Source organism: Mastigoproctus giganteus, chromosome 13 (assembly GCF_048544385.1).
Source record: "Mastigoproctus giganteus isolate SK-2022 chromosome 13, ASM4854438v1, whole genome shotgun sequence".
NCBI classification, from domain to species: Eukaryota; Metazoa; Arthropoda; class Arachnida; order Uropygi; family Thelyphonidae; genus Mastigoproctus; species Mastigoproctus giganteus.
The window spans coordinates 160421905-160445942 of NC_143587.1; the positions used below are offsets into that span (position 1 = coordinate 160421905).

Below are 24038 nucleotides of genomic sequence, written 5' to 3' on the forward strand. Positions count from 1 at the left end.
TATAAGTTGACACGGGATAAGAAAGTCATATAATGTAACTTGGAGATAATATTCCATACCAAAATACATATATATAGGTTTATAACTGCATTCTGATATAAATTTAGAGTTATATTTTGTGTTGGAATTTTATTGAACTTGAATAGAAATCATAACTCAGACCTGAGCAAGAAAGCAAAAGGCTCAAACTAATGGAAGTGCTGTGGCTCAGGGGAGAACTCGGGTGGGGGGTTGTCCTCTGAATCACAGTCTACTGAAATGCACTGCTTGTTTTGTGTTTGTGGAGCAATTAGGAATGGGACATGATATTGCCAAGGGGAATGTCTTTGTATGTGCCCGATGTAAGGAGTGGGAGGATATCAGGCATCAACTCAGCACTGTTATGGGCTTATATGAGAGCTTGAAGGACAGGGTGGATGCCCTCGAAGGATTTAAATTGTGGGGCCCATCAAGCTTTCAGCTGCCCACATCAATGCTAGAGCTTGCACTTGAACATCATGCAACACAGCGGCAACCCTCAAGGCAGAATGCACTGGTCCTAAAGGAACTAGTTGTTGTAGGTGAATTTATTGTCAGGGAAACGGGGAACATATTGTGCAAAAAGGATAGATGGAACAGGAACAGGGTATGTCTCTGCCAGGGGAAAAGGTTGATGACTTTGTAGAGCACATATGATCTTTTAAGGGCACAAAAGGTGATATTGTTGTACACGTTGGTACTAAATGACATTAAGAGGAGACCGGGGAAATTACTTAACAAGTAAAAGTCAATACTGAAAAAAAGCCGTGAGTTAGGGTTGAATTTGAAAGTGTCTGCAATTCTGCCCAGACACGACAGGAGGGAGTATATGATGAGAGCCTTGTCAATCAATTCAGCCCTGGAGAGATTATGTAAGGCTCAAGGGGTATAATTTTTCTCAGCCTCGTCTGTGCTTGTTAACAGGAGGGACTGCTTCTACAGCGATGGGATACACTTAAACAGAGAGGGTGCAAGAATATTTGCTGATACTATTGAGGCAGAGTTAGGTGGGTTGGAAAACTGCTAGCTTGGGGGGGGGGACTAATAGATTAACAGTAGCTGCCGGCAGAGGTGAAAGTGATTCTTGCACTGCTTCTATTGATGCAATTGAGTAGCAGCCTAGAAAGCAAGGCAATGGGGATTTCCAGGACTGCTGGAAGTCATAGCAGAACAAGTAAATACATGGGCTGTGTTAGGGTAACTAAGAGTAGAAACAGGTGCATGTATACTGCATATACACCAATGACAGGAGTATAGTTAATAAATTTGATGAGTTTGAAGTGCTAGTCAAGACATCAGAGGCAGATATCGTTGGGATATCAGAGATGTGGTGTCACACAGACATAAGCAGTGCACAATTGGAATTTAGGGAAGGATAGACAGGACAGGAAGGAAGGAGGGGATATGCTGTTAGTTAAGAAAAACAAAATCTAAGGAAGTACATTCAACTGATGTTGTGAACAATGCAATGTTGAGTGTTTGGTGTGACATAAGCACTGGGAAAGGAAAAATGAGAGTAGGTGTGTCTTATAGGCCTAATGAATCTGATCAGCATAATGAGCAATTGTGCAGAGAAATAGAGTGGGCCAGTAAATCAGTGTCTCTTATAATGGGGGATTTTAATTTCCCAGAGACTAACTGGAATTTGTGGGTTGGCCACTTGCACACTAGCAAGGCTTTTGTGGATTTATTGGATGATTGTTTTCTACAGCAGCATGTTTGGGAGGCAACTAGAGGGAGTAATACTCTTGATCTGATTATCAGTAGTGATTCTTCATGCATTAAGAATCTGCAGATAAAAGAACCACTAGGTGGCAGTGATCACAAAGTGCTGAAGTGGGATTTACTCAAAGAGGTAACTACCATCAAGGGTAAAGGGAAGGGTTTTTGCTTTCATAAATGTGACTACGGTGCTCTGAGACAGTATTTAAATTATATATGGTGGAACCAACTGATGATGTTACCAACAGAAAATTCAAAATGGGAAGCATTCAAAGAATTAATCTTGGAAGTTACTAGGCTTTCCATGCTAACTAAGAAATACTGTTCAAGATTTACGCCTAAATGGATGTCAGATGAACTAATTAGACATGTGACAGAGAAGAAAAATGAATGCGATACATATAAAATAACAGGTGATGCAGAAGCCTATGATAGATATAAGTTGGTCTGTAACCAAGTTACAAAGGAGGTTAGGCAGGCAAAGGCAGATTACGAGAAATCTTTGGCAAATGATACAAAGAAAAATAGCAAAAAGTTCTTTACTTATGTAAACTCTAGAAGGAAGGGGATGAATCAAATTGGTCCACTTGATATCGATGGTTCAACGTTGACAATCCTGCTCAAGTAGCTACCAAACTAAATGAATATTTTGCATCTACATTCACATATGAGTTATTTAGGAAGGGTAATGCCAGAGGTGTATTAAACTCTGGCAGTAAGCTAGATGATCTTGTAATAATTGAGAGTAAAGTGGAGGAGAAATTGTTGAAGATAAACAATTTCTTAGCACAGTAGCTTCCAAGATAAGTTCTTTGAATGCTTCCCATTTTGAATTTGCTGTTGGTAACATCATCAGTTGGTCCCACTGTATAGAATTTAAATACTGTCTCAGTCCATCGTAGTCGCCTTTACGGAAGCAATAACCCTTCCGTTTACCCCTAATGGTAGTTACCTCTTTGAGTAAATCCCACTTCAGCACACTGTGATCACTGCCACCTAGTGGTTCATTTATCTGCAGATTCTTAATGCATGAAGAATCACTGCTGATAATCAAATCAAGAGTATTACTCCCTCTAGTTGCCTCCCGAACATGCTGATGTAGAAAACAATCATCCAATAAATCCACAAAAGCCCTGCTAGTGTGTGAGTAACCACCCCCCAAATTCCAGTCATCTGGGAAATTATAAGATTATAAGATTATATTATAAGATTCTCTGATTTACTGGCCCACTCTATTTCCCTGTACAGTTCCTTATTATACTCATCAGAGTCATTAGGCCTATAGCACACTCCTACTCTCAATTTTTATCTCCCAATGCTTATGTCACACCAAACTGACTCAACACTGCACTGTCCAGCGATGTCGACTGGCTTCACTTCCTTGGTTTTTATGTGTTTCTTAACTAATAGCATAACCCCTCCCCCCTTCCTATCCTGTCTGTAGACGTTGTACTCCCCAAATTGCAGTTCTGCATCCCTTATATCTGTGTGACACCACGTCTCTGATATCCCAACAATATCTGCCTTTGATGTTTTGAGCAATACCTCAAATTCATCAAATTTATTTACTAAACTCCTAGCATTGGTGTACACGCAAGTATACCTGCACCTGTTTCTATTCTTAGCTACCCTAACACAACCCATGTGTTTACTTGTACTGCAATGGCTCCCAGCAGTCTCTGAAATACCATGCATCTTGTTTTTCAGGCTTCTGCTCATTCTAATAGAAGCAGTGCAAGAATCTCTTTCACCTCTGCCAGTGGCTACTGTCAATCTATTGGTCTTTGCCTCCCCCCAAGCTAGCAGTTTTCCGACCCACCTAATACTGCCTCGATAGCATCAGCAAATATTCTTGCACCCTTTCTATTTAAGTGTATCCCATCCCTGTAGAAGCAATCTCTCCTGTTAACAAGTACAGTCCAGGCTGAAAAAAATTCTACCCCTTGAGCCTTGCACAATCTTTCCAGGGCCGAATTGATTGACAAGGCTCTCATCATATACTCCCTCCTATCGTGTCTGGGCAGAATTGCAGACACTTTCAAATTCAACCCTAATTCTCGGCTTTTGTTCAACAGTGACCTGTACTTGTTAAGTAATTCTGCCGGTCTCCTACTCTTAATATTATTAGTGCCAACGTGTACAACTATATCACCTTTTGTGCCCTTAAAAGATGATATTCGCTCTACAACGTCATCAACCTTTGCCCCTGGCAGACATACCCTGGTCCTGTTCCACCTATCTTTTTTACAAAGCATGTTCCCCGTTTCCCTGACAATAGAGTCACCAACAACTACTAGTTCCTTCGGGACCAGCGCATTCTGCCTTGGGGGTTGCCTCTGTGTTACGCGATGCCCAAGTGCAAGCTCTGGCGTTGATGTGGGCAGCTGAGAGCTTGATGGGCCCCTCAATTTAGTTTCTTCGAGGGCATCCACCCTGTCCTTCAAGCTCTCATATAGGCCCACAAGAATGCCGAGTTGTTGCCTGATTTCGATACACTCCTTGCATCGCGCACACACAAAGACATCCCCCTTGGCAGTATCATGTCCCGTACCCGATTGCTCTGCAAACATCAAGCAAACAGTGCATTTTATAAGGCTGTGAGTCAGAGGACAACTGCCCCCCTCAGTTCTGCTCTGAGCCACAGCATTTCCATTAGCTTGAGCCTTTTGCTTTGCTGCTCTAGTCTGAGTCATGATTCTATTAATTTATTAATTAATTATAATTAATTATAATTTCTTAAACTAATGAATGTTTATCTGATGAGTATAATGAGCAATAAGAAAGGCACCTGGTGTGGAGGGAATCTATCCAGTTATATTAAAGGAGGTGGCAAACCTTTAACCATAATTATGAGAGCTTCCTTGGACTAAGGGGGTACCCATGGACTGGAGATGTGCAAGTGTGACCCCAATCCACTAAGGAGGATCAAAGGGAGTAATTACAGACCTGTTAGTTTAACTTCTGTTCCAAGAAAATTAATGGAGGCACTGGTTAAAGAAGCATTGCGGGATCATATAGACAAGATTTCAGTTACAGCTCTTACACAGCATGGGTTTGTTAAGGGGAAGCCATGTATGACCAATTTGATTGGATACTATGATGTAGTCTGAGAGGTGGCAAATGAAGTTTAACATTGACAAATACAAAGTACTACATATGGGAAGCAGTAACCCTAGAGTAACGTATCAACTCTGTGGTACTACACTGACAGTGGTAGAGAATGAAAAGGACCTGGGGGTAATTGTGCAGGCAGATATGAAGTTTTCTGAGCAGTGCAGATGGTCTCCAAGAGTAGCTCATGTTGTCTTGTCAAGGATATACAGGAATTTTTTTAGCAGCGATAAGGAGGTGATTAACCCATGTATAAGGCAATGGTTAGGCAACACCTTGAGTACTGTATACAGGTCTGGAGGCCTCATTTTAAGAACGATGTAGAGCTGTTGGAATGAGTACAGAGAAGGGCAACAAGATTAGTGAATGGAACAAAGGATTGCTCTTATGAAGAAAGGCTTAAGCTTTGAAAATTGGTGTCTAGAGACTAGACACCTGCGAGGTGATCTGATTGAGGTGTATAAAGCCTTGAATGGTTTGAGCATGCTCAATGCTGATGGGATTTTTCCTCTTGCTCAGAACAATCACCTGAGAGGGCATAAATTCAAATTGAGGAAAGACAGTTGTAGGATAGATGTGTGGATGTTTGCCTTTAGCCAGTAGGTGGTTGATTGCTGGAACAAAGTTCCATGTGTTGTTGTAGAAGTTGATAGCTTAAATAGATTCAAGGCAAAACTTGACAAATATTTGGGGCGAGTGGATAGGCGAAATAAGCGTGTGTGCGTTTTTTTTTTTTTTTTTTTTTTTGGCTGATGCTATATAAGCTTCCTTTCTTGCATCATGTGCCTTTCCTAATGCTAAAATGAAATTATTGAAATAATTTCACAAAATATTACACATAAAATACTAGAAATGACTAGAGAAGCTAAATATTTTCTATGATTGTACGGAAATATCTACAAAAATAAAGGTATGGATATAAGGAAGTGTTTGAAATCAATAGTCTTAAAAATAATATCTTATAAGTTTCTTTGTTCAATTATAATTTGTCATGATTCTTTAAATAAAATTAATCCAGTAAGTAAAATGCTCAAAAAAAAAATGTTTTTCTGATATATATACAATGCTCCTGAATGTATACAAAATTATCACGGAATATATTTTAAAGAAAATAGAATAGATGAAGCAGTCCAAACAATTATCAATTCGGCTAATAATATGGCTACTATCATTGGCATTGAAGCTTTGTTTCTAGAAGGAAGCACTGTAAGGAAGGAAGGATTGAAAAAACATCATTTCGATTTTGAAAGTAGACACGAAGCTATTCAGGATCCACTATAAAATTTCAAAATTAATTTTTTCTTTCCAATTAATGGATACAATAATTTTCTCATTTACAAATAAAAGAACATGTAGAAATGTTTAAAATACTTTATAACATTTCCGAATTTAAAAAAAATAAAAAAATTGTCAGATGACAATTTATTAAATTATTGCAAAAATTTACATATTAAGTTAAGTGACATTAATTGTAATGAGTCCTATATTGATGGTTTAGCATTATCTGAAGAACTTAAGAGTACTTCAAATTTATATTAAAGACAATATTACTCCATTTTAAGTTCTGCAATATATTTTTAAAAATGATTTTCCAAATGTAGCAGATGCATTAACAATTTTTCTAACTTTACCAGTAGTTTCAGTTGCATCAGGTGAACGGAGTTTTTTAAAATTAATCAAATTATTTGCAATCAACGATGTCTCAACAACGAATCTCTAATTTGGCAATAATTTCAATAGAAAATGATATTTTGGAACAAATAAATATAAATGAAATAATTAATAAATCTGAAAATCTTGAAGCAAGAAAACAAATTTGTATAATTTTCCTTTTAGTTTATTATTGTGGGTAAGATTAACTGAGATTTGGAATTTAATGATTTTTTTTTTTTATATTTGTTTGTTGTTTGATTACATACATATGAGATGTGTTGTAATTCTTTTCTTTTTTAATAAATTAATAATAATTATTTATGCTTTTTTATTTTTTAATCCAAATATTTTGGGGCAGTAAATTTGATTTTGTTTACTGGCGGCACATAGGGTTGCAGCGGTCCTGCTAACAGTAAAATATCATAAGGCCATGATAGCCAAAAAGATCACACTCAAGCATTTCATCAACCACAGGAGTGATAATTCCAAAGCAAACTGTACACTGAAGGCTTTATGAAAGGGAACTCTAATGTGAGATAGATCATCATCTGTGTCTCTCCTCTACCTGAGTTAAATAACCAATGTTTTCAGAACTGACTGATGCAATGCCCAGCTTATTACTGATGAGATGCAAAAGCTACCAACACTGGCTTTTGCATTGTGATTTGTATGCCTCATTTGTATGAGGGAAAAAAGATCTTGGAGGGCAAAATTACAGATGAATAGCATAATACTTCTATTAGAAAACATGCTGTTTACATGAAGTGCAACAATCAGGCAATATGCTGTGAGACCACCACAACACATGATACCAAGTCATTTGAAGTCTTTTCTGTTCAAACTTACAATAGATTGTTCTCTATAAAATGGGTACAGGTCTTGTGTTTTTAACTAATATAATGTGAGAAATTCATATTTAACATTTTCCTTTGATTGGGAGGAGGGCATATATATATATTCGATAAAACGAAATTTATAAACAACGCAGTGCTAACTCCTACACAATAATTAGTAGGTCATCATCTAACATTTATTATCTTATTATAATTTGGTACTTACAGAATCTTCTTCTCCCTCTAAACCAGAGAGACCATCAACTTCTACAGGACCTTCCCATGGTTCCAATTCTTTTTCTCCTAACTGCCCATTAAATTTACTTATTCCTGTGTCAGTAAAATTATCTAGAGCAGGAAAGAACGGAAAAAAATATATAGTAACTTAAATGTATATGATTTCAGTAACTAGAAGAGCATTGCTTTAGAGTGTTACTTAAATTTGTACCAAACTTATAAATTTACAAAAAAAACTTTAAAACAAAAAAAAAAAAAAAAACCTTCCAAATAAAGAGAACCAACAAATTTTGTAAGGATTTTAGAAAACATCAATGAAATGGCATTATATGCATGCTGAGATAGGGTAGCAAAAGCGACAAGCACTATATGTTCATATCTCTGATAAATGATGCAATTAAACAAGCTTATACAGCACTAGCCAAAAAAAAAAAAAAAAAAAAAAATGTTTTTTGGGTTTTTTTTTTATATTTTTCAGATATCACAAGTTTTTTATTGTAATAACTGATATCTGACAGGATTAGAAGGGTTAGATTAGCATAAGCATTAGTTGAGGCATATAATGCAAGAAAGCAAGCTTATACAGCATCAGCTAAAAAAAAAAAAAAAAAAAAAAAAAAAACCCCCCTTCCCATTTCACCCATTCGGTCACTCCAAATGTTTGTCCAGTTCAGCCTTAAATTTATTTAAGCTATAACTTCCACCACAACAGATTGGAAGTCTGTTCCAGCAACAAACTACAAGCTAGCCAAAGGAAAACTTCTGCACATCTATTCTACAACTGTCTTTTCTCAATTTGAATCTATGCCCCTTGGGTTCTTAATCTCAATAAGCAAAAGTATCCCATCAGCATTTAGCCTGCTCAAACCATTCAAGGCTTATATACCTCGATTAGATTACCTTGCAGGTGCCTAGTCTCCAGATTCTGTGACTTGCAGAACTTAAGCCTTCCTTCGTAAGCGCACCACTTTGTTCCTCTCACCAATCTTCTTATCCTTCTCTGTACTCGTTCTAGCAACTCTACATCCTTCCTAAATTGAGGCCTCCAGACCTGTATGCAGTACTCAAGGTGTAGCCTGGAAATGGTCAGGCCACACCTTGAGTACTGCATACTGGTTTGGAGGCCTCACTTAAGGAAGGATGTAGAGTTACTAGAACGAATAAAGAGAATGGCAACAAGATTGGTGAGAGGAACAAAGGGGTGTGCTTACGAAAAAAACACAAGCTATTACGCTTAAGCTTTTTTTTTTCGTAAGTGCACCCTTTTGTTCCTCTCACCTTAGGTGATTATCCCTAAGGTGAGTAATTCCTAAGGTAAGATAATCACCTAAGCTTTATACTTCTCTCTCTCTCTCTCTCTCTCTCTCTCTCTCTCTCTCTCTCTCTCTCTCAGGGTAATTAAGAAATTTTTTTTTTGGCTGGTACAGCATAAGCCTCAGGCTTCCTTGCACCATATGGCTAATAATAATAAGACAAAGAGGTGATTATCCCTTTAGGGATAATCACCTCTTTGTCTTATTGTTATTAGCCTCGTCACCTCGTCTCTGCTAAAAAATTACTATTTATCATTGACAAAACTCCATGGCCTGCTCTGGCAGCCCCTCTGCACTGCTCAGAGAACTTCATACCTGACTGCACAATTACCCCCAGGTCTTTTTTATTCTCCACCTCTCTGAGTTAGTACCACACAGTTGGTACATTTCTCTTGGGTTACTGCTACCCATATGGAGTACTTTGCATTTGTCAATGTTAAACTTCAGTTGCCATTCCGCAGCCCATCTGCCTAACTTTTCTAGATACTGTTGCAGTAGCATACTGTCTTTACTGTCATTAACAACCCTGCCAACCTTTGTTTCATCTGCAAACTTGGACATTAAACCTGATATGACTTCTTCGATATCATTGATAAATACACAAAACAACGATGGGCCCAGCACTGAACCCTGGGGGACTGAACTAATAACGTTAGTTCAGTTAGAGCAGTATCCATTTAATACCACTCTATGCCATCTCCCACTCAACCATTCCTTTATCCATTGCAGTAACTTGCCCTTAATGCTATACCACTCCAATTTGTACAGCAGTCATCCATGTCCAACAGTATCAAAAGCTTTCTTAAAATCCAATATCAAAATTATTTCCTAATGTTAAAATTATTTTTTGCATCCAGTTCCTTTGTGTCCACATCATAGTATCCAATCAAATTGGTCAGACAAGACTCCCTCTTTACAAATCCATGCTGTGCCTGAACTATTACTGCTGTCTTGTCTAGGTAATCCTGTATCACATCCTTAATCAGTGACTCCATTATTTTCCCTAGAATAGAAGTTAAACTAACAGGTCTATAATTACTTATGTCACCCTTAGGACCCCCCCTTTGTGAATTGAGGATACATTTGCACATTACCTCCCCTGACTCTAAGGATGCTCTCATAATTATAGCTAAGGGTTTGCTTACTTCCCTTGCTGCCTCTTTCATTATAACTGAATAGATTCCATCTGCCCCAGGTGCATTTTATGTTTAACTTGAACAATTTCTCCTCCACTTTGCTCTCACTTATTACAAAATCACTTATCTCCCTGTTAGAGTTTGATAAACTTCTGGCATTCCCTTCCTTGAATAACTCCTCATGTGTGAATGCAGATGCAAAATACTCATTCAGTTTATCTGCTACTTGAGCAGGATCATCAATAGTCGAACCATCTATGTTAAGTGGACCAATCTGATTCATCCCCTTCCTTCTAGAGTTTACATAAGTAAAGAACTCTTTGCTGTGTTTCTTTGCACCCTTTGCCAAAGATTTCTCATAATCTGTCTTCACTTGCCTAGTCTCCTTTGCAACTTGATTACAGACTAGCTTATATCTGCCGTAGGCTTCTGTGTCGCCTGATAATTTATATGCATCCCATGCATTTTTCTTTTCTGCCACGAGCTTCATTAAGAATTTAATGAGAATTAGAATTCGAATTCATTTAGAATTCAGCTTTGGTAACATCATCAGTTGATCCCACAGTATATAATTTAAAAACTGTCTGAGACCACCGTAGTCACCTTTACGAAAACAAAAACCCTTCCCTTTACCATCGATGGTATTTACATCTTTAAGTAAATCCCACATCAGTACACTGTGATCACTGTCACCTAGTGGTTCCTTTATCTGCAAATTCTTAATGAATGAATAATCACTGTTGATAATCAGATCAAGGGTATTAATTCCCTCTGGTTGCCATTGGAACATGTTGCTGTAGAAAACAATCCTCCAATAAATCCACAAAAGGCTTGCTAGCATGCAAGTGACCAACCCACAAGTTCCAGTTAATATCTGGAAAGTTAAAATCCTCCCATTACAAAACTTATATAAAATACTTACGTAATAATATTGCTAATGCTAATAAAATATTGCTAATGCTTTTGCTTCTATCGTAAGCAAACTTGTTTTTTGTTTGATTTTTCTATCCAAAAAGATGACAGCCGTTCCATCTCTTCCAATTCTTTGTGTCTTAATCTAATGGATTTTAATTACACTTTGAGTTTTTCCTGCTATGAAAGTTATTTTTATTTTCTCTGCATTCTTTGTAATTCTCGGCTTTGCCTCATTTAGGCTTGTAGCACGTGCAATATCACATGGTCTTTCATTTTGCTCAAAGCGTTTCACAATTTCATATTTTTTCTCTATCGACAGAGGCGGACTAGCCATAAGCCTTACCGGAGAAACCTCACTGTGCCGGAGACCGGTGTGATTTTGGCCATAAACGCTAGTATGAGGCCACTACAAATTTTCCCGGGTAAGAACCTCTGTTTATCAATATTGCTTTTCTTTTTCTCTCTGAATCTGTAGTGTCTTCACCAGGACGCTTTCTTTTCACACCTTTTAAGTATTTTACTCAATTTTAGGGAATAAAGCACAATTACAAAATGAGGAGGCACGCTTGATACACATAAACAAAGCTGTGCACATGTAGCAACTGAATAAACAACACCGTAAAGGCAGAGAGACGCTATGAACACCTCACTAGATCACATTTTACTAAAGCACATTTGTGGCGGTTACTACCATAAAACAATAAAAACATCCAATTGGTTTCCTGCTAGTGGAATCCGTTATAAACTGGTAGTAAACTATCTAATTGCATTTGCGATAATACCGATAGCTGGAATTTTGTGGGGTTTTTACGTTATTATGGTGAAATGTGCTTCCCCTTCACTGATATAAAAAACAAATACATTTTCAGAATCTTCTCTTCATTCCTATCGTGTTGCATTCAGTTGGGGTAATTCCACGTTCGACTGCCATTTCTTGCAAACACAAAGCTGAATCGTGCATAAGCAAATTCAGTTCGTATTATATACGATACCATTCCCCTATTTATAAATCATGGATGATCGAATTCGTGTAGTGTAAACACGTTATATGAGGACTGGCTGTATATATGCGCTTGTTCTTACTATTAGTTACCCTAACACAGCCCATGTATTTACTTGTTCCATGGTGACTTCCAGCAACTCTCGAAGTCCCCAGCAACTTGCTCTCTAAGCTGCTGTTCATTACAATAGAAGCAGTGCAAGAACCACTTTCGCTGTTGTTGTTGTTGGGCTTAACGACTCAGAAGCTGCTAGGACCATATTGTGTCTTTTTAACAGTGAATATGATAAAAATAACTATTTTAACATATATTCCTATCCTATTTAGGAAAATAAATAGTTCTTTTTTTTTATTAGGATCATCTCCCAGAATCTGCAATAAATTTATTGATGACTGTGTATTAGCAATTGATTTAAAGATGTTTAAGCGAATGTTATGAAAGTGGGGACAGTCTACTAACAAATGGCCATTTGTACTTGACATGATGTACATTGCGGAGCGCTATCATTAGTTAATAGACACAGGTGAGTGAGGTGAGTATGCCCAATCCTTAGACTTCCTAAAATTGTTTCTTATCATCTGCATTCCTGGAAGCTGGAGAGCCACAGCTTTGGTTCTAGTTTTATTTTGTATAGTTTGTTTCCTGGATAACCTCTCAAGATTAGTGACCAGCTATTGCAACATGCTTTATGGATAATATGTTTATAATCAGTATATGGAATTTGAAAAGGCTGCAAAAGAGTAGTATTTGGTTGTTTGGCTACAAGATCTGCTCTTTCATTTCCTGTTATCCCACAATGTCCTGGAATCTAGCAGAATGTCACAGTTTGGTTTGATTCATTACAAGAAAGTAATTTTGAATGAATTTGTTTTATTACGTTGTTGTTATTTGGTTTTTAGGAACATTAGCAACTAAGGCCATATTGTTCCGGGAATATGCGGTGGTCATTCCCTGACCTTTCCGCATCCTCCGTATTTGGAGGTGACGGGCTCAAACCCTGGTCTAATCAAGAAGCAGGTGCTACGCACTGCTGCTCCTTCCCACCTGGCTACAGAGGCGCCCCATTTGTTTTATTACAGGGTGAGAGGAGTTTGCATTACTACTTATGGCAGACAGCACTAAGCGAGTCAGTGTATATTAAGGCAGGTGTAATTAGAAGTTCAGTAACGTGATCCAGCCCCAACTTTATAGCATAAAGCTCTGCAGTGAAGATACTGCATTCTAAAGGTAATTAGATAGAAATTGTGAATGAAGGGAAGATTGCTACAGCACCTACTTGGGTCTCAGTTTTTGAACAGTCTGTATAGATCTTACCTGCCTGTGAATTAGAAGCAGAGTGAGTTTCATGTAACTGTGTAATATTGAAGGGAGACAAGGTGTTCTTTCCCCACTGCTGGAAACAGTCATCGTAAATTGCAGGAATATTTGTCCATGGTGAATCAGGCGGCATCATGTCCTGATATATATTGCTGATTTCTATGTTCCATGTTTGAGTCAGTTCTTTAATTCTAAGTGCAGCAGGTCTGTTTTCATTTGGTTTACTGTTGCAAAATGACTCCCATTCGGTATTGTACAGACATCAACTAGGGTGAGAAGGAGGACTGCGGATTTTTGTGGCATACGTCAAAAGCAATGTTTTCCTCCGTAGATTTAAAGGATGTTTATGGGCTTCAATGGAAAGGTTCTGAACTGGGAAGTTTCTGAAAGCCCCTATAGAAACTCATGGAGCACTGTGTTGGATGGCATTTAATCGCTCTAAAGTACTCTTCCTCACAGAGTCATACACTGGAAAATTGTAGTCCAAACGGGACCTGATGAGAGCTCTATAAAGTTGGATAAGTGTATGTTGATCAGCGACCCATGATATGGATGACACATGCTGAAGGATATTCAATTTCTTCAAGCAGATAGTTTGAAGATAAGCCACATGTGCTTGAAAGTTCAGTTTTCTATCTAGTATCAGGCCAAGAAAATGGACAGTGTTAGAAAGAGGAACAGGCACATTTTTTTTCTTTAGCTCAGGATCAAGTGACCGTAGTTTGCAGAAATGAGTGGTTGTGGATTTCTGTTCAGCAAGATGGTATCCATTGCATAAAGTCCAGGATTCTATTCTGTTTAGATCAATTTGTAACTGTCTTTCAATAGTGTTCATACTTTGTGATTGGTAGGATATGGTTGTTGCTTGTTTGTTTGTTATTTGGTTTTTAGGAGCATTAGCAACTAAGGCCATATTGCTCCAGGATATGTGGTGGTCATTCCCTGACCTTTCTGCATCCTCCGTATTTGGTGGTGACGGGCTCAAGCCCCGGTCTAATCAAGAAGCGTGTGCTACGCACTGCTGCTCCTTCCCACCTGTCTACGGAGGCACCGCAGGATATGGTGAGGTCATCTGCATACATGTATACTTCAATAGTTTTTGGAAGATCTTCCAATATATTGTTGCCCTAATTGCAAACAGGGTTGGACTTAGCATGGAACCCTGTGGGATACCCTCTTCTTGAATGTGAGATGCTGATAGAATGTTTTGATATCGGACTTGAAAAGTATGTAACTTTAGAAAGTTCCTCTCAGCCTGATGCATATCTTTGATAATACCATGACGCCATGTAGTGTCGAATGCTTTCTTAATATCCAGGTTTGTCATCACAAGATGTTGTCTCCTGATGAAGGTGTTACGTATGTTAGATTCAAATTTTACAAGTAAATCTAGGATGGACTTGTTTTTATGGAAGCCGTTGTTGTTGCTTGGTTTTATTGGCGCATTAGTGACTAAAGCTTACGGAAGCCATATTGGTGATCAGAATAAAGATTTTGGGAGTCTAGAATCCAGGTGAGACTCTTATAAACCATCTATTCGAAGATTTTGCCCAAACAGCTTGTCAATGATATCGGTCTGTAATTCTCAATTAGAGATGGATCTTTGCCCGGTTTTGGTATAGCACAAATATAGTACTGACGCTAAGAGTGAGGGGTATGTGTTTTCTGAGAAGATGCAGTTATAAAATATCAATAGTATGTATAGATCAGCTTCACACAAATGTTTCAGCATACTGTAATGAATGCTGTCAGGTCCTGCTGCACTATTTGGAGATTTGCTCAAGGATTCCTTGAGCTCAGCTAGAGTAAAGGGCTGGTTATATGGAAGTGAGATTAGTTGAAAAATTCAATTTTTGATGTTCTTGATTAGTTTTAATGCATTAAAAGGAGGTCACATAAGAGGAAGAAGCAGAAATATTATAGAAAGATTCTGCTAAAGCATTTGCAATGTCAGTGGAAGATGATAGGTCCTGCCCATTCCACTGCATTATTGGAGACTGTAACGGTAGAAATTTTCCATTGAGAGCTTGTATTTTTTTCCAGATAATCCGAGTGTCAGTATTTTTGTTAATAGTTGAGGTGAAGTTAATCTAGGAGTCATGTTTTGTTTTTTTTCCTAATTTGTCTTGCTTTGGCTCTCAGTTTTTTGAAAACAATTAGGTTGGCGGTACTGGGGAATTTGTGAAACTGGTTCTAAGCACTGTTTTTTTCTTGTTTCGCTTTGGAGCAATCTTCATTCCACCACTGGTTTTGATGCACCTGCATGCACTGGTCGGATTTTGGAATGGAAATTTTGGCTGCCAATAATATATGGCTGGTAATGTGATTGGTTGCATCATCAATATTTTGTTGCTCTACATACTGGTTGTCGAGTAGGACACAAGTGGAATAGTTTTTCCAGTCTGCTTTATGAAAATTCCAAGAAGTACGACCTTTAGGACATGACACGATCTGCGTTTGAATTGAACTTATGACAGGAAAACAGTCACCGTGGAATGGATCATTCAGCACTAAACATTCAATGCTTGGAAAAAGAGATGCTGAACAGATGGATAAATCTATGGCAGATAGATTTATCCATCTGCCATAGATTTATGGCTCTCCAACTCATGTTCAACTACCTGCAGGTAGCTGAACATGAGTTGGAGAGCCAGAGTTAAATACAGTCAGATTATGGTTATCCAGGAATGATTCAATTAATTTGCCTCTGCTATCCATGGTGGAAGATCCCCACAATGGATGGTGTCAGTCGTGGGATAAGATTGTCAAGTTCAGTCTGGGAGCAAGGATAATTCGGTGGGATATAAATGGATGCAAGGATTAACGATGTTCTCATTGCCATCCGAACTGCTACAACTTCTAAGGAGTTTGTAGTTGGAGATGTCTTGATGGTATGGTATTTTTCACAAGAATAGCTACCCCTCCATAAGCAGGAGTGCCAGAATCCCTGTCTTGCCTAAACATAGTATAGTTTTTGAATTCGAGAGATACTTTTAGTGATAAAAATGTTTCCTGTAATCATACACCTACTGCTTTAGTTTGCATGAGTAAATCATTCAGGTCATCTGCATTACTGCGTAATCCTCTGCAATTCCACTGAAGGAATTTTTTCATTGACTGGGCTTGTTTGAGGAAGATTGATCTGTTTTTTCTGAGGTTTCTGTTTGCTTACTTTTGATTTTTCATTTCTGGGAAAGACTGAGCATCCTGTATCCATGGTATCATTAGCATGTAACTCTAGCACTATGTGTCATCATCCTATGACTGAACATCCATTTCCATGTTGCTAATCTGTGGTTTCACTTTCTTCTGATTTCCAATAGTAGCTGATTTCGTTGTTTCGGGCAAGGTGGAGATAGCATCAGTTGGGATACTGATCGGTGTGTTGCCGGTCTCATTGACTGTGGGGCTCTTATTGCATGTTAGCACAGTTTTGGCCCAAGTGGCAAAGGAAACGTTCAGTTCTATGGAGACATCTGTTTGAGTTGCAGCTGAGTGACTGTTTCTGATGACAGATGCATATGATTGGCTAGGCATGATTAGCAGTATTTGCTTTCTTGCTTTAGGGTATGTGACTTTATGCTCCACTATATTTCTGGAGTTTTTTCCCCTGTTTTCCAAAGGTTACATGCTTTAGAAAATGCAGGATGGCTTCCTTTACAGTTTGAGCAAGTAGGAGTAGAAGCTGCAGTCTCCTTGGAACCACAAATAGGACACACACACACACAGCATTGCCTCGGCACGATGTCTGAGAATGCCCGTACTTCTGGCACTTAAAGCAGCAAATGGGATTCGGGATATAAGGCAGAATCTTGCAGTTTAAGTAACCTGCTTTAACAGAAGATGGTAGTGTTGGAGTACTGTACTTTAAAATGATGGACCTGGTTGGTAGTAGCTTTCCATCTTTCTTAGTCATTATTCTCCATGCATGTGTTACCTTTTGTTCACTAAACTCTTGTACTAGTTCTTCTTCTTCAGAGGCATTTAGTAAGTTCCATTCACTGATAACGTCTTTAGAGGTGTTCAGAGTGTTATGGGGCATAACTGGCAATAGAATATTGTTAAAGGTCATTAATTTTAACAATTTTTCTAAATGACATGTTTTTGATGTTTCAATTAGGTCTCCAGACTGGAGACACTTCACCATTTTTGGGGAACCAACAACCAATTCTAAACATTTTTGTATTAGAAAGGTGACAGCTTGCCAACAGGTTGTGTGGACAGTGAGGGCATTATAAGAAATGCTGGCATATCTGAATTCTGTTTATCTGTCTGTAGTCTCTTCAGACGATTGGACTCATGTTCTGAGACAGAGTTAATAACTTTGCCACCTGTGGGTTCCAGTGATGGATATTCATTGCAATTCATCGCTGCTCCTTTTAGCTCTAGAAGAGGGAATTCCTTCTCTCAGATTACTGGCCCCACCACATGGAGAGGCGCCAACCAGTGACCAAGTGATAACAGTAACATTGCTAGAATGGGAGGAGAGCAGTACGTTGCTAGCGGTGAAGCAGTGACGTTGCGAGCGGTGGAGGGTTTATGAAAGCACTAGTACTCGCCCTAGGAAAAACCTAGAAAATCGCAATAGAAAGATCGCTTGGCACTCGGGGTCAATCATTTTTGCCTCTGCCTGCGACGACCGCTAATCTTTTAGTCTGTGTATCCCCCCCCCCAAATCTAGCAGTTTTCCGACCCACCTAACACTGCCTCGATAGCATCAGCAAATATTCTTGCACCCTTTCTATTTAAGTGTATCCCATCCCCGTATAAGCAGTCTCTCCTGTTAGCAAACACAGACCACACTGAAAAAAATTCTACCCCATGAGCTTTGCACAATCTCTCCAGGGCCGAATTGATTGACAAGGCTCTCATCATATACTCCCTCCTATCGTGTCTGAGCAGAATTGCATACACTTTCAAATTTAACCCCAACTCAACTTTTTTCCAGCATTGACCTGTACTTGTTAAGTAAATCTGCAGATCGCTTACTCTTAAGGTCATCAGTGCCAATGTGTACAACAATATCGACTTTTTTGCCCTTAAAAGATGATATCTGCCTTACAATGTCACTGACTTTTGCCACTGGCAGTCATACCCTGGTACTGTTCCACCTATCCTTTTTGCATAATATATTCCCCATCTCCGACAAGAGAGTCATGGACAATAATTAGTTCCTGTGGGACCAGTGCATTCTGCCTTGGAGCTTGCCTCTGTGTTGCCTGATGCACAGGGGCGAGCTCTGGCATTGAGTTGGGAAGCTGAGAGATAGATGGAACCCTCATATTAATTTCTTCGAGGGCATTGACCCTACACCTCAAACTCTCATAGATGCCCATCAGAATGCTGAATTGGCACCTAATTTCTTCACAGTCTCTGCACCTAATACACACAAAGACATCCTCCTTGGCTAGATTATGTCCTGTTCTAGACAGGTCTGCAAACATTTCACATTTAGCCCATTGTTTTAGAATGTGATGCTTTGGAAAATCACCCCTTTCGGTTCTTCCACGAGCCACAGCAATCTGGCTATTCTGTGAATGGTGCTTTGTTGCTCTAGTCTGGGTCATGATTCCGTTAAGTATAATTTAATTAACAATGAACTTTAATAAGATAAATAAATTTTACTGATTAATTGATAATACTATAGTAATCTAACATATTTCTAATACAGTGCTACATTTTTTGCTATCTAGTTTTACGTTAACCTTACGCTATTCCATATGTATAACAATGGTGGCCTTATTTAGTGCGAACACAACCCCCTACTAACAAAAATTCCACGCTCCATCTATCCCAGTTTGGGAAAGTGGCAGGAGTCAGCTACCCTAAGTGCAATGAGAAAGACTCTCCCTGGAGGGAGCCGCCTTGCTGATCACGGCCTCCTCAGCACTAGGTAAGCACTTAACATACTTACCTAGTGCTGAGGAGGCCGTGATCAGCAAGGCGGCTCCCTCCAGGGAGAGTCTTTCTCATTGCACTTAGGGTAGCTGACTGACAGGTAAGATTGTTACCCTATTGGTGCTGGGGGATGACAGGTAAGATTGTTACCCTATTGGTGCTGGGGGATGCTCCCCAAGCCAAGAAAGGAAATCTATAATCTTGGGTAAGGAAATCCTGATTGGCAACAAGGTTTTAATGCAGGTTATTAGGTGGTAATCTGGTCGTAATCAGTCAATTATCTCAGTCAGTGTTTAATTTTAGAGTGCATAGTACTATGAGCAACCCTGCATGTTGCAGCCAATTATAATTTGCACTATGGGCCTGTGGGTGATGAAGTATTCTCCATTTAAAGACCTCCACAGCAAAAGCTGTGAAGCTTTTGAAACTTTCCTAATCCCATATAAGCAGGTGTTATCCAGGGTCAAAATAGTTTTGTAAGTGAAATGCCCATAGGTTGATGGTAATAAGCAGAGCCACACATTACATGTCCTGAGTCTTCAGTTCCATGAGAACAGAATATTCGACTACAGTCACACACAGTGGGCTTTCTGTCAGACTCGAACTATGAAGCTTTGTATTTAGGGAGCCTGGTCCTGTAATAAGAAATATTGCATACAAGCCTAGAGGAAGCCATGAAGTTTTCTTTTTGTCAACAGTGCCCACCTCAGAGATAAACTTCTGTGTTACCCTGCCTTAGGTGGAATTTTCCTGTTTGCTCTGTCAGACCTGAAGCAGCTGAATGTTAATAAGTTTTCTTTCTCTTTTAGGGTCATCAGTAAGATTCAGGGTGATATTTAGAATTGTAAGATTTGAAAATCTTACAAAAATAAAATATTTTTTTATTAAGACTTTGAAAGTTAGTTTTCCTTTGATTCTTGCCATTAATAGGATAAATGGGTAATATATGCAGTTTCAGAAATAAGAATTATTCTGGTAAGAGGTATAAAAATTAAAAGAGTAGTAGGAACGAAAACAGAGCCATTAGCTTTACTTCCGTTAAACCAGGGAACAGATGGAGGATACTATGACAAACCCAGCAGGGGGTCTGGCGCTACAAAAACAACTTAAGGTTTATGAGGGGTCACACACCGGAAACGTATTCTGAACAACACACACTAGTTTCTAAAAATAGACACTATGTATCCAGTGTCACAATTTGTGGTTTTTTTAGTGCAATAGAGACAAGCTGTTATGAGACAGAAAGAGTTGTTTTGAAGTATTCGGCCGACATCAAAGAACACATGTCAACAGGTTGTAAAGAAAAGGGGGTATAGAGAATCACGTGCTAGTGCTACGGGGCAGGCTGAATTAGGCCTTCCAACAAATGAAAAGAAAGAAAAAATGAAAAAGAAAGAGTGATTGGAAGAAAACACTGGGGAGGCGTGGAAAACTCCGGGGCAAATTGTGGGTGGATGGATACGGACACAAGAGAAGGGAGAGTGAAAAAAAAGGAAGAGAAAGAGAGGGGAGAATTTTTTGAGCGGTGCTAGTGAAAGGGTGAGTTGGGGAGAGTTGCTTGAAAGATGATGAAGAAATAGCTGACGAAAAAAGTCGAAGTGGGGTTATCAGTAATGTAGTGAGTGAGAAATTAGGAGATGAACTGAAAAGGGGTAATGAAAGGAAGTTCTGCAAACAGTGAGAATGAGAGAAGAAGATTCCCTTAGAACACCAGTCCACCGAGGAAGGCGATATTATCCTGATATAGTCTTGAAAGGCAAAGGTAGCCGTCCTGACAGGAAAAGTAGCAGATCCTGAAAGCGGAGTAGCAGTTGCGAATGCCGTATGATAATGCCCTGGAAGCTGTAAGATGTTGCCCTGGATAGCAGAGGATAGCAGCTCTGGATAAGGATAGGATAGAAGGCCCTTATGAAGACACCGGATCACAGAAATTAAGTAAGTGAAAGTTAATTTGAGAATACTGTAAGTTAACTGCTAGAGAAAGGACTGTAGAGCGATATTTGGGGAATTCAATGATAAGAGAAAGTTATTTTGAAAATATTGTAAGTTAAATACTAGTGAAAGGACTGTAATACGATATTGGGGAATTTAATGATAAAGATAAGATTAGATGGGTGAACCAAATAGGAGTAAATTCTACTCTAAGGCAATTATGGTTGGTTTAGGCAGTAATTTGGAATAAGGAGGATAGTAATGTAGATGAGAAAGTTAACGAAAGGAATTGTAGTAAAAAATAGAAATATTAAATGGGTGGAGATAACATTTATGTATATTGTCAACCCTTAAAGGTGTGTTTGAATGTAATATTGTATTTTGGTGATCAAGTTCTGTAACTGATAATGGTTAAAGAAATATATAAGAAAGAGGAATAGGGAATTAAAGAATAAATTGGTAGTTATGATGATACATAAAAGTAATATGATCAATGATATGTTTAACTTTAATGATAAAAAATGTTATTGACACCTATGAGGTATGATTTGATTGTGTTGTAATAGGAGCAGAAATAAGGTGAGCATATAAAGAGTGTAACTATTTAACCTGTGTATGTGTAATGAGAAAGGTGAGATAAAAAAAAAGGGGTCAAGTCTGTAAAGGAGCCTGTTAGATAGGAAGAGACTGGATATGTTTTAAGTACCTTGGTGTTGAAACAGTGAAATTTTATTCTTAATGAGATTTGGTTATGATTTAACTGTAAATATGCATAATAAACTTGTTTTTTTGTATAACATTTGTGTGTGTGTAATTGTTGTACTGGACACAAGCCTAACCAATGGGAATTAAACATATATAAGAGTTTCTCCCCTATGAATTTAGAATTTTCTGAGAAGTAAAGTCAGATGCACAAGTGGAGAGATATTATAAAGGGGAGTTGTTTAAATAGGGGAATAAATTTAAAATAATACAATATAAATAATAATACAACATAATAACCCCCCCCCACAGAATGCTAGCTGGTATCCCTTTTCAGATGCAGTAGCAAAGTACCACACACAATTTTAACATGCAGGGGTATTGCACCTGCCAGGATCTGTAGGATTGAGACATTGCAAGTATGCTGTTGTTGTTACCAACAAAATAGTTCTTTGAATTGTGCCAAGGTGTTTCTGACATTGCCCTTCTAAACCAAATGCCAGCTCCTTAAGTAATAACTAGAACAAATGCTGCCATACAGATAATGTTAACAGTTTTGCTATTGAGGTCTTCCCCAAGAACACCTACTGGATGTTCTCCAAAGTTCAGTTCTTTCTCCCACTCTTTTCCTCGTTTATATTAATCACCTTGTCCCACTCAATTGATGAATGAACCAATGACTTCCTTCTACTTCACTCCACTCAATGTCACTCTGGTTTTATGTCAAAAGAATGGCAGAAGAATTTTAAGGAATCTTGATGTCAAGAAAGCTATGGTCCTGATGGCATTTCTCCACTTGTTCTCAAAACATGTTGTGGACTTGCTCCTGTTGTCACATGAGTCACAATTTCTTACTCCACTGGCATTTTTTCCTTCTGATTGGGAATTTGCTTATATCTCATCGGTTCCTGAAAAGGGTGACAATTCCCTCTCATCCCATTACACTTAACACTACTGCTTTCAAAGTAATGGAGAAATTCGTTAACTGCTAATGCCTAAACTACAGCAGACTCTCGATTTAGCGGGATTGGATTAACCAGGGCACTTCAAGACTCCAAATTAAAAAAAAACACCAAATGTTTAGTTTGTTTTAGTGCATTGCATCGATTGTTGTGTTCCGTCGCACCGGAAAAAGATAAATTTTGTTTCGTTATTTATGTCAAGGATGTCGAAATTTTTTTTATAGTAAATATATATATTTTTTAGTTTTTTAAGTCGTGAAAATGATGGGTAAACGCAAAAGAGTTATGCTTTCAGTTAAACAAAGACTTGAAATTATTCAAAAGTTTTAAAACGGTGCATCTGTTAAATCTCTAATGAACCATTATAATGTTGATGACCAAACTATACGCGACATTGTAAAAAATAAAGGGAAGCATCATATTGGACACACAAGTAGCATGTGGTAAGTTTTTTTATCCATCGGCATATTTTTTACATAGGTTGCTGAACATTTTTCGATACAGTAAGTCCCTGACTTATGCAAGTATGGATTTACGTAAATTTGTTTTCACTCAAATTTTTATTTTTTTACGATTGTAAAATTTAAAACAACAACAAAAAAAAATAAATAAATAAATACATAAGCAATCAATAACGACGATCACGGCACGCATAAATTGCACAAGTGAGATCAGAGTAACAAGAAAAAAATAGGAAAGAAGAGAAGATTCTTACAATTATTTATGGTTTTTTTTTTATACAAACTTCACCATAACGTAAAAAAAAAAACCAACAGAATTCCAGCTATCGGTATCATAGCAAATGCAATAAGATCCGAGTTTACTACCCGTTTATAATGAATTGCACTAACAGAAAAGCCCAATAAACTGGAAAGCACAAATTGTTTTATGGCAGTGACCACCAGAAATGTGCTTTAGTAAAATGCGAGCTTGCATGGGGTGATAATAGTGAGTTTTCACCTTAATCCTGTGAAGTTCTTTTCAAAAAAATTTAATTTTGACTGTTATCATGGTGCCGACTAAGTGACAGTGGTACTAGTAAATCTATCAAGAAAAGGATAGCGATCGAGTTGGATCAGAAAATTAAAATAATAAGGATGTATGAAAATGGCCAAACATTAACAAGCATCACTGGGAATTCAGATTTGTCCATAATAATATAGTAGCAATATGTTACTAGTCATTCCCGAGTTACGTAAAACTCTATGAAGTAAAAAGTTCTGGAACGTATCTCTTACGTATGTCGGGAACTTCTGTATTTTTGGATTAACTGGGAAATCGATTATCC

General features: G+C 38.2%; 1 protein-coding gene and 1 non-coding gene across 2 annotated transcripts in view; both read right to left on the reverse strand.

Moving 5' to 3' along the window:
• Nucleotides 1-24038, reverse strand: part of LOC150076552 (uncharacterized) — a 382951-nt gene that overhangs the window by 255880 nt on the left and 103033 nt on the right. The window contains exon 6 of the mRNA XM_090387042.1: nt 7564-7685. Within this exon, the coding sequence (XP_090243168.1) occupies nt 7564-7685 (122 nt within the window). The remainder of the gene's footprint in view (nt 1-7563; nt 7686-24038) is intronic.
• On the reverse strand, nt 18999-19157 carry LOC150076553 (U1 spliceosomal RNA). Its single transcript, XR_016547858.1, has one exon. It is a non-coding gene; the product is annotated as a U1 spliceosomal RNA (small nuclear RNA).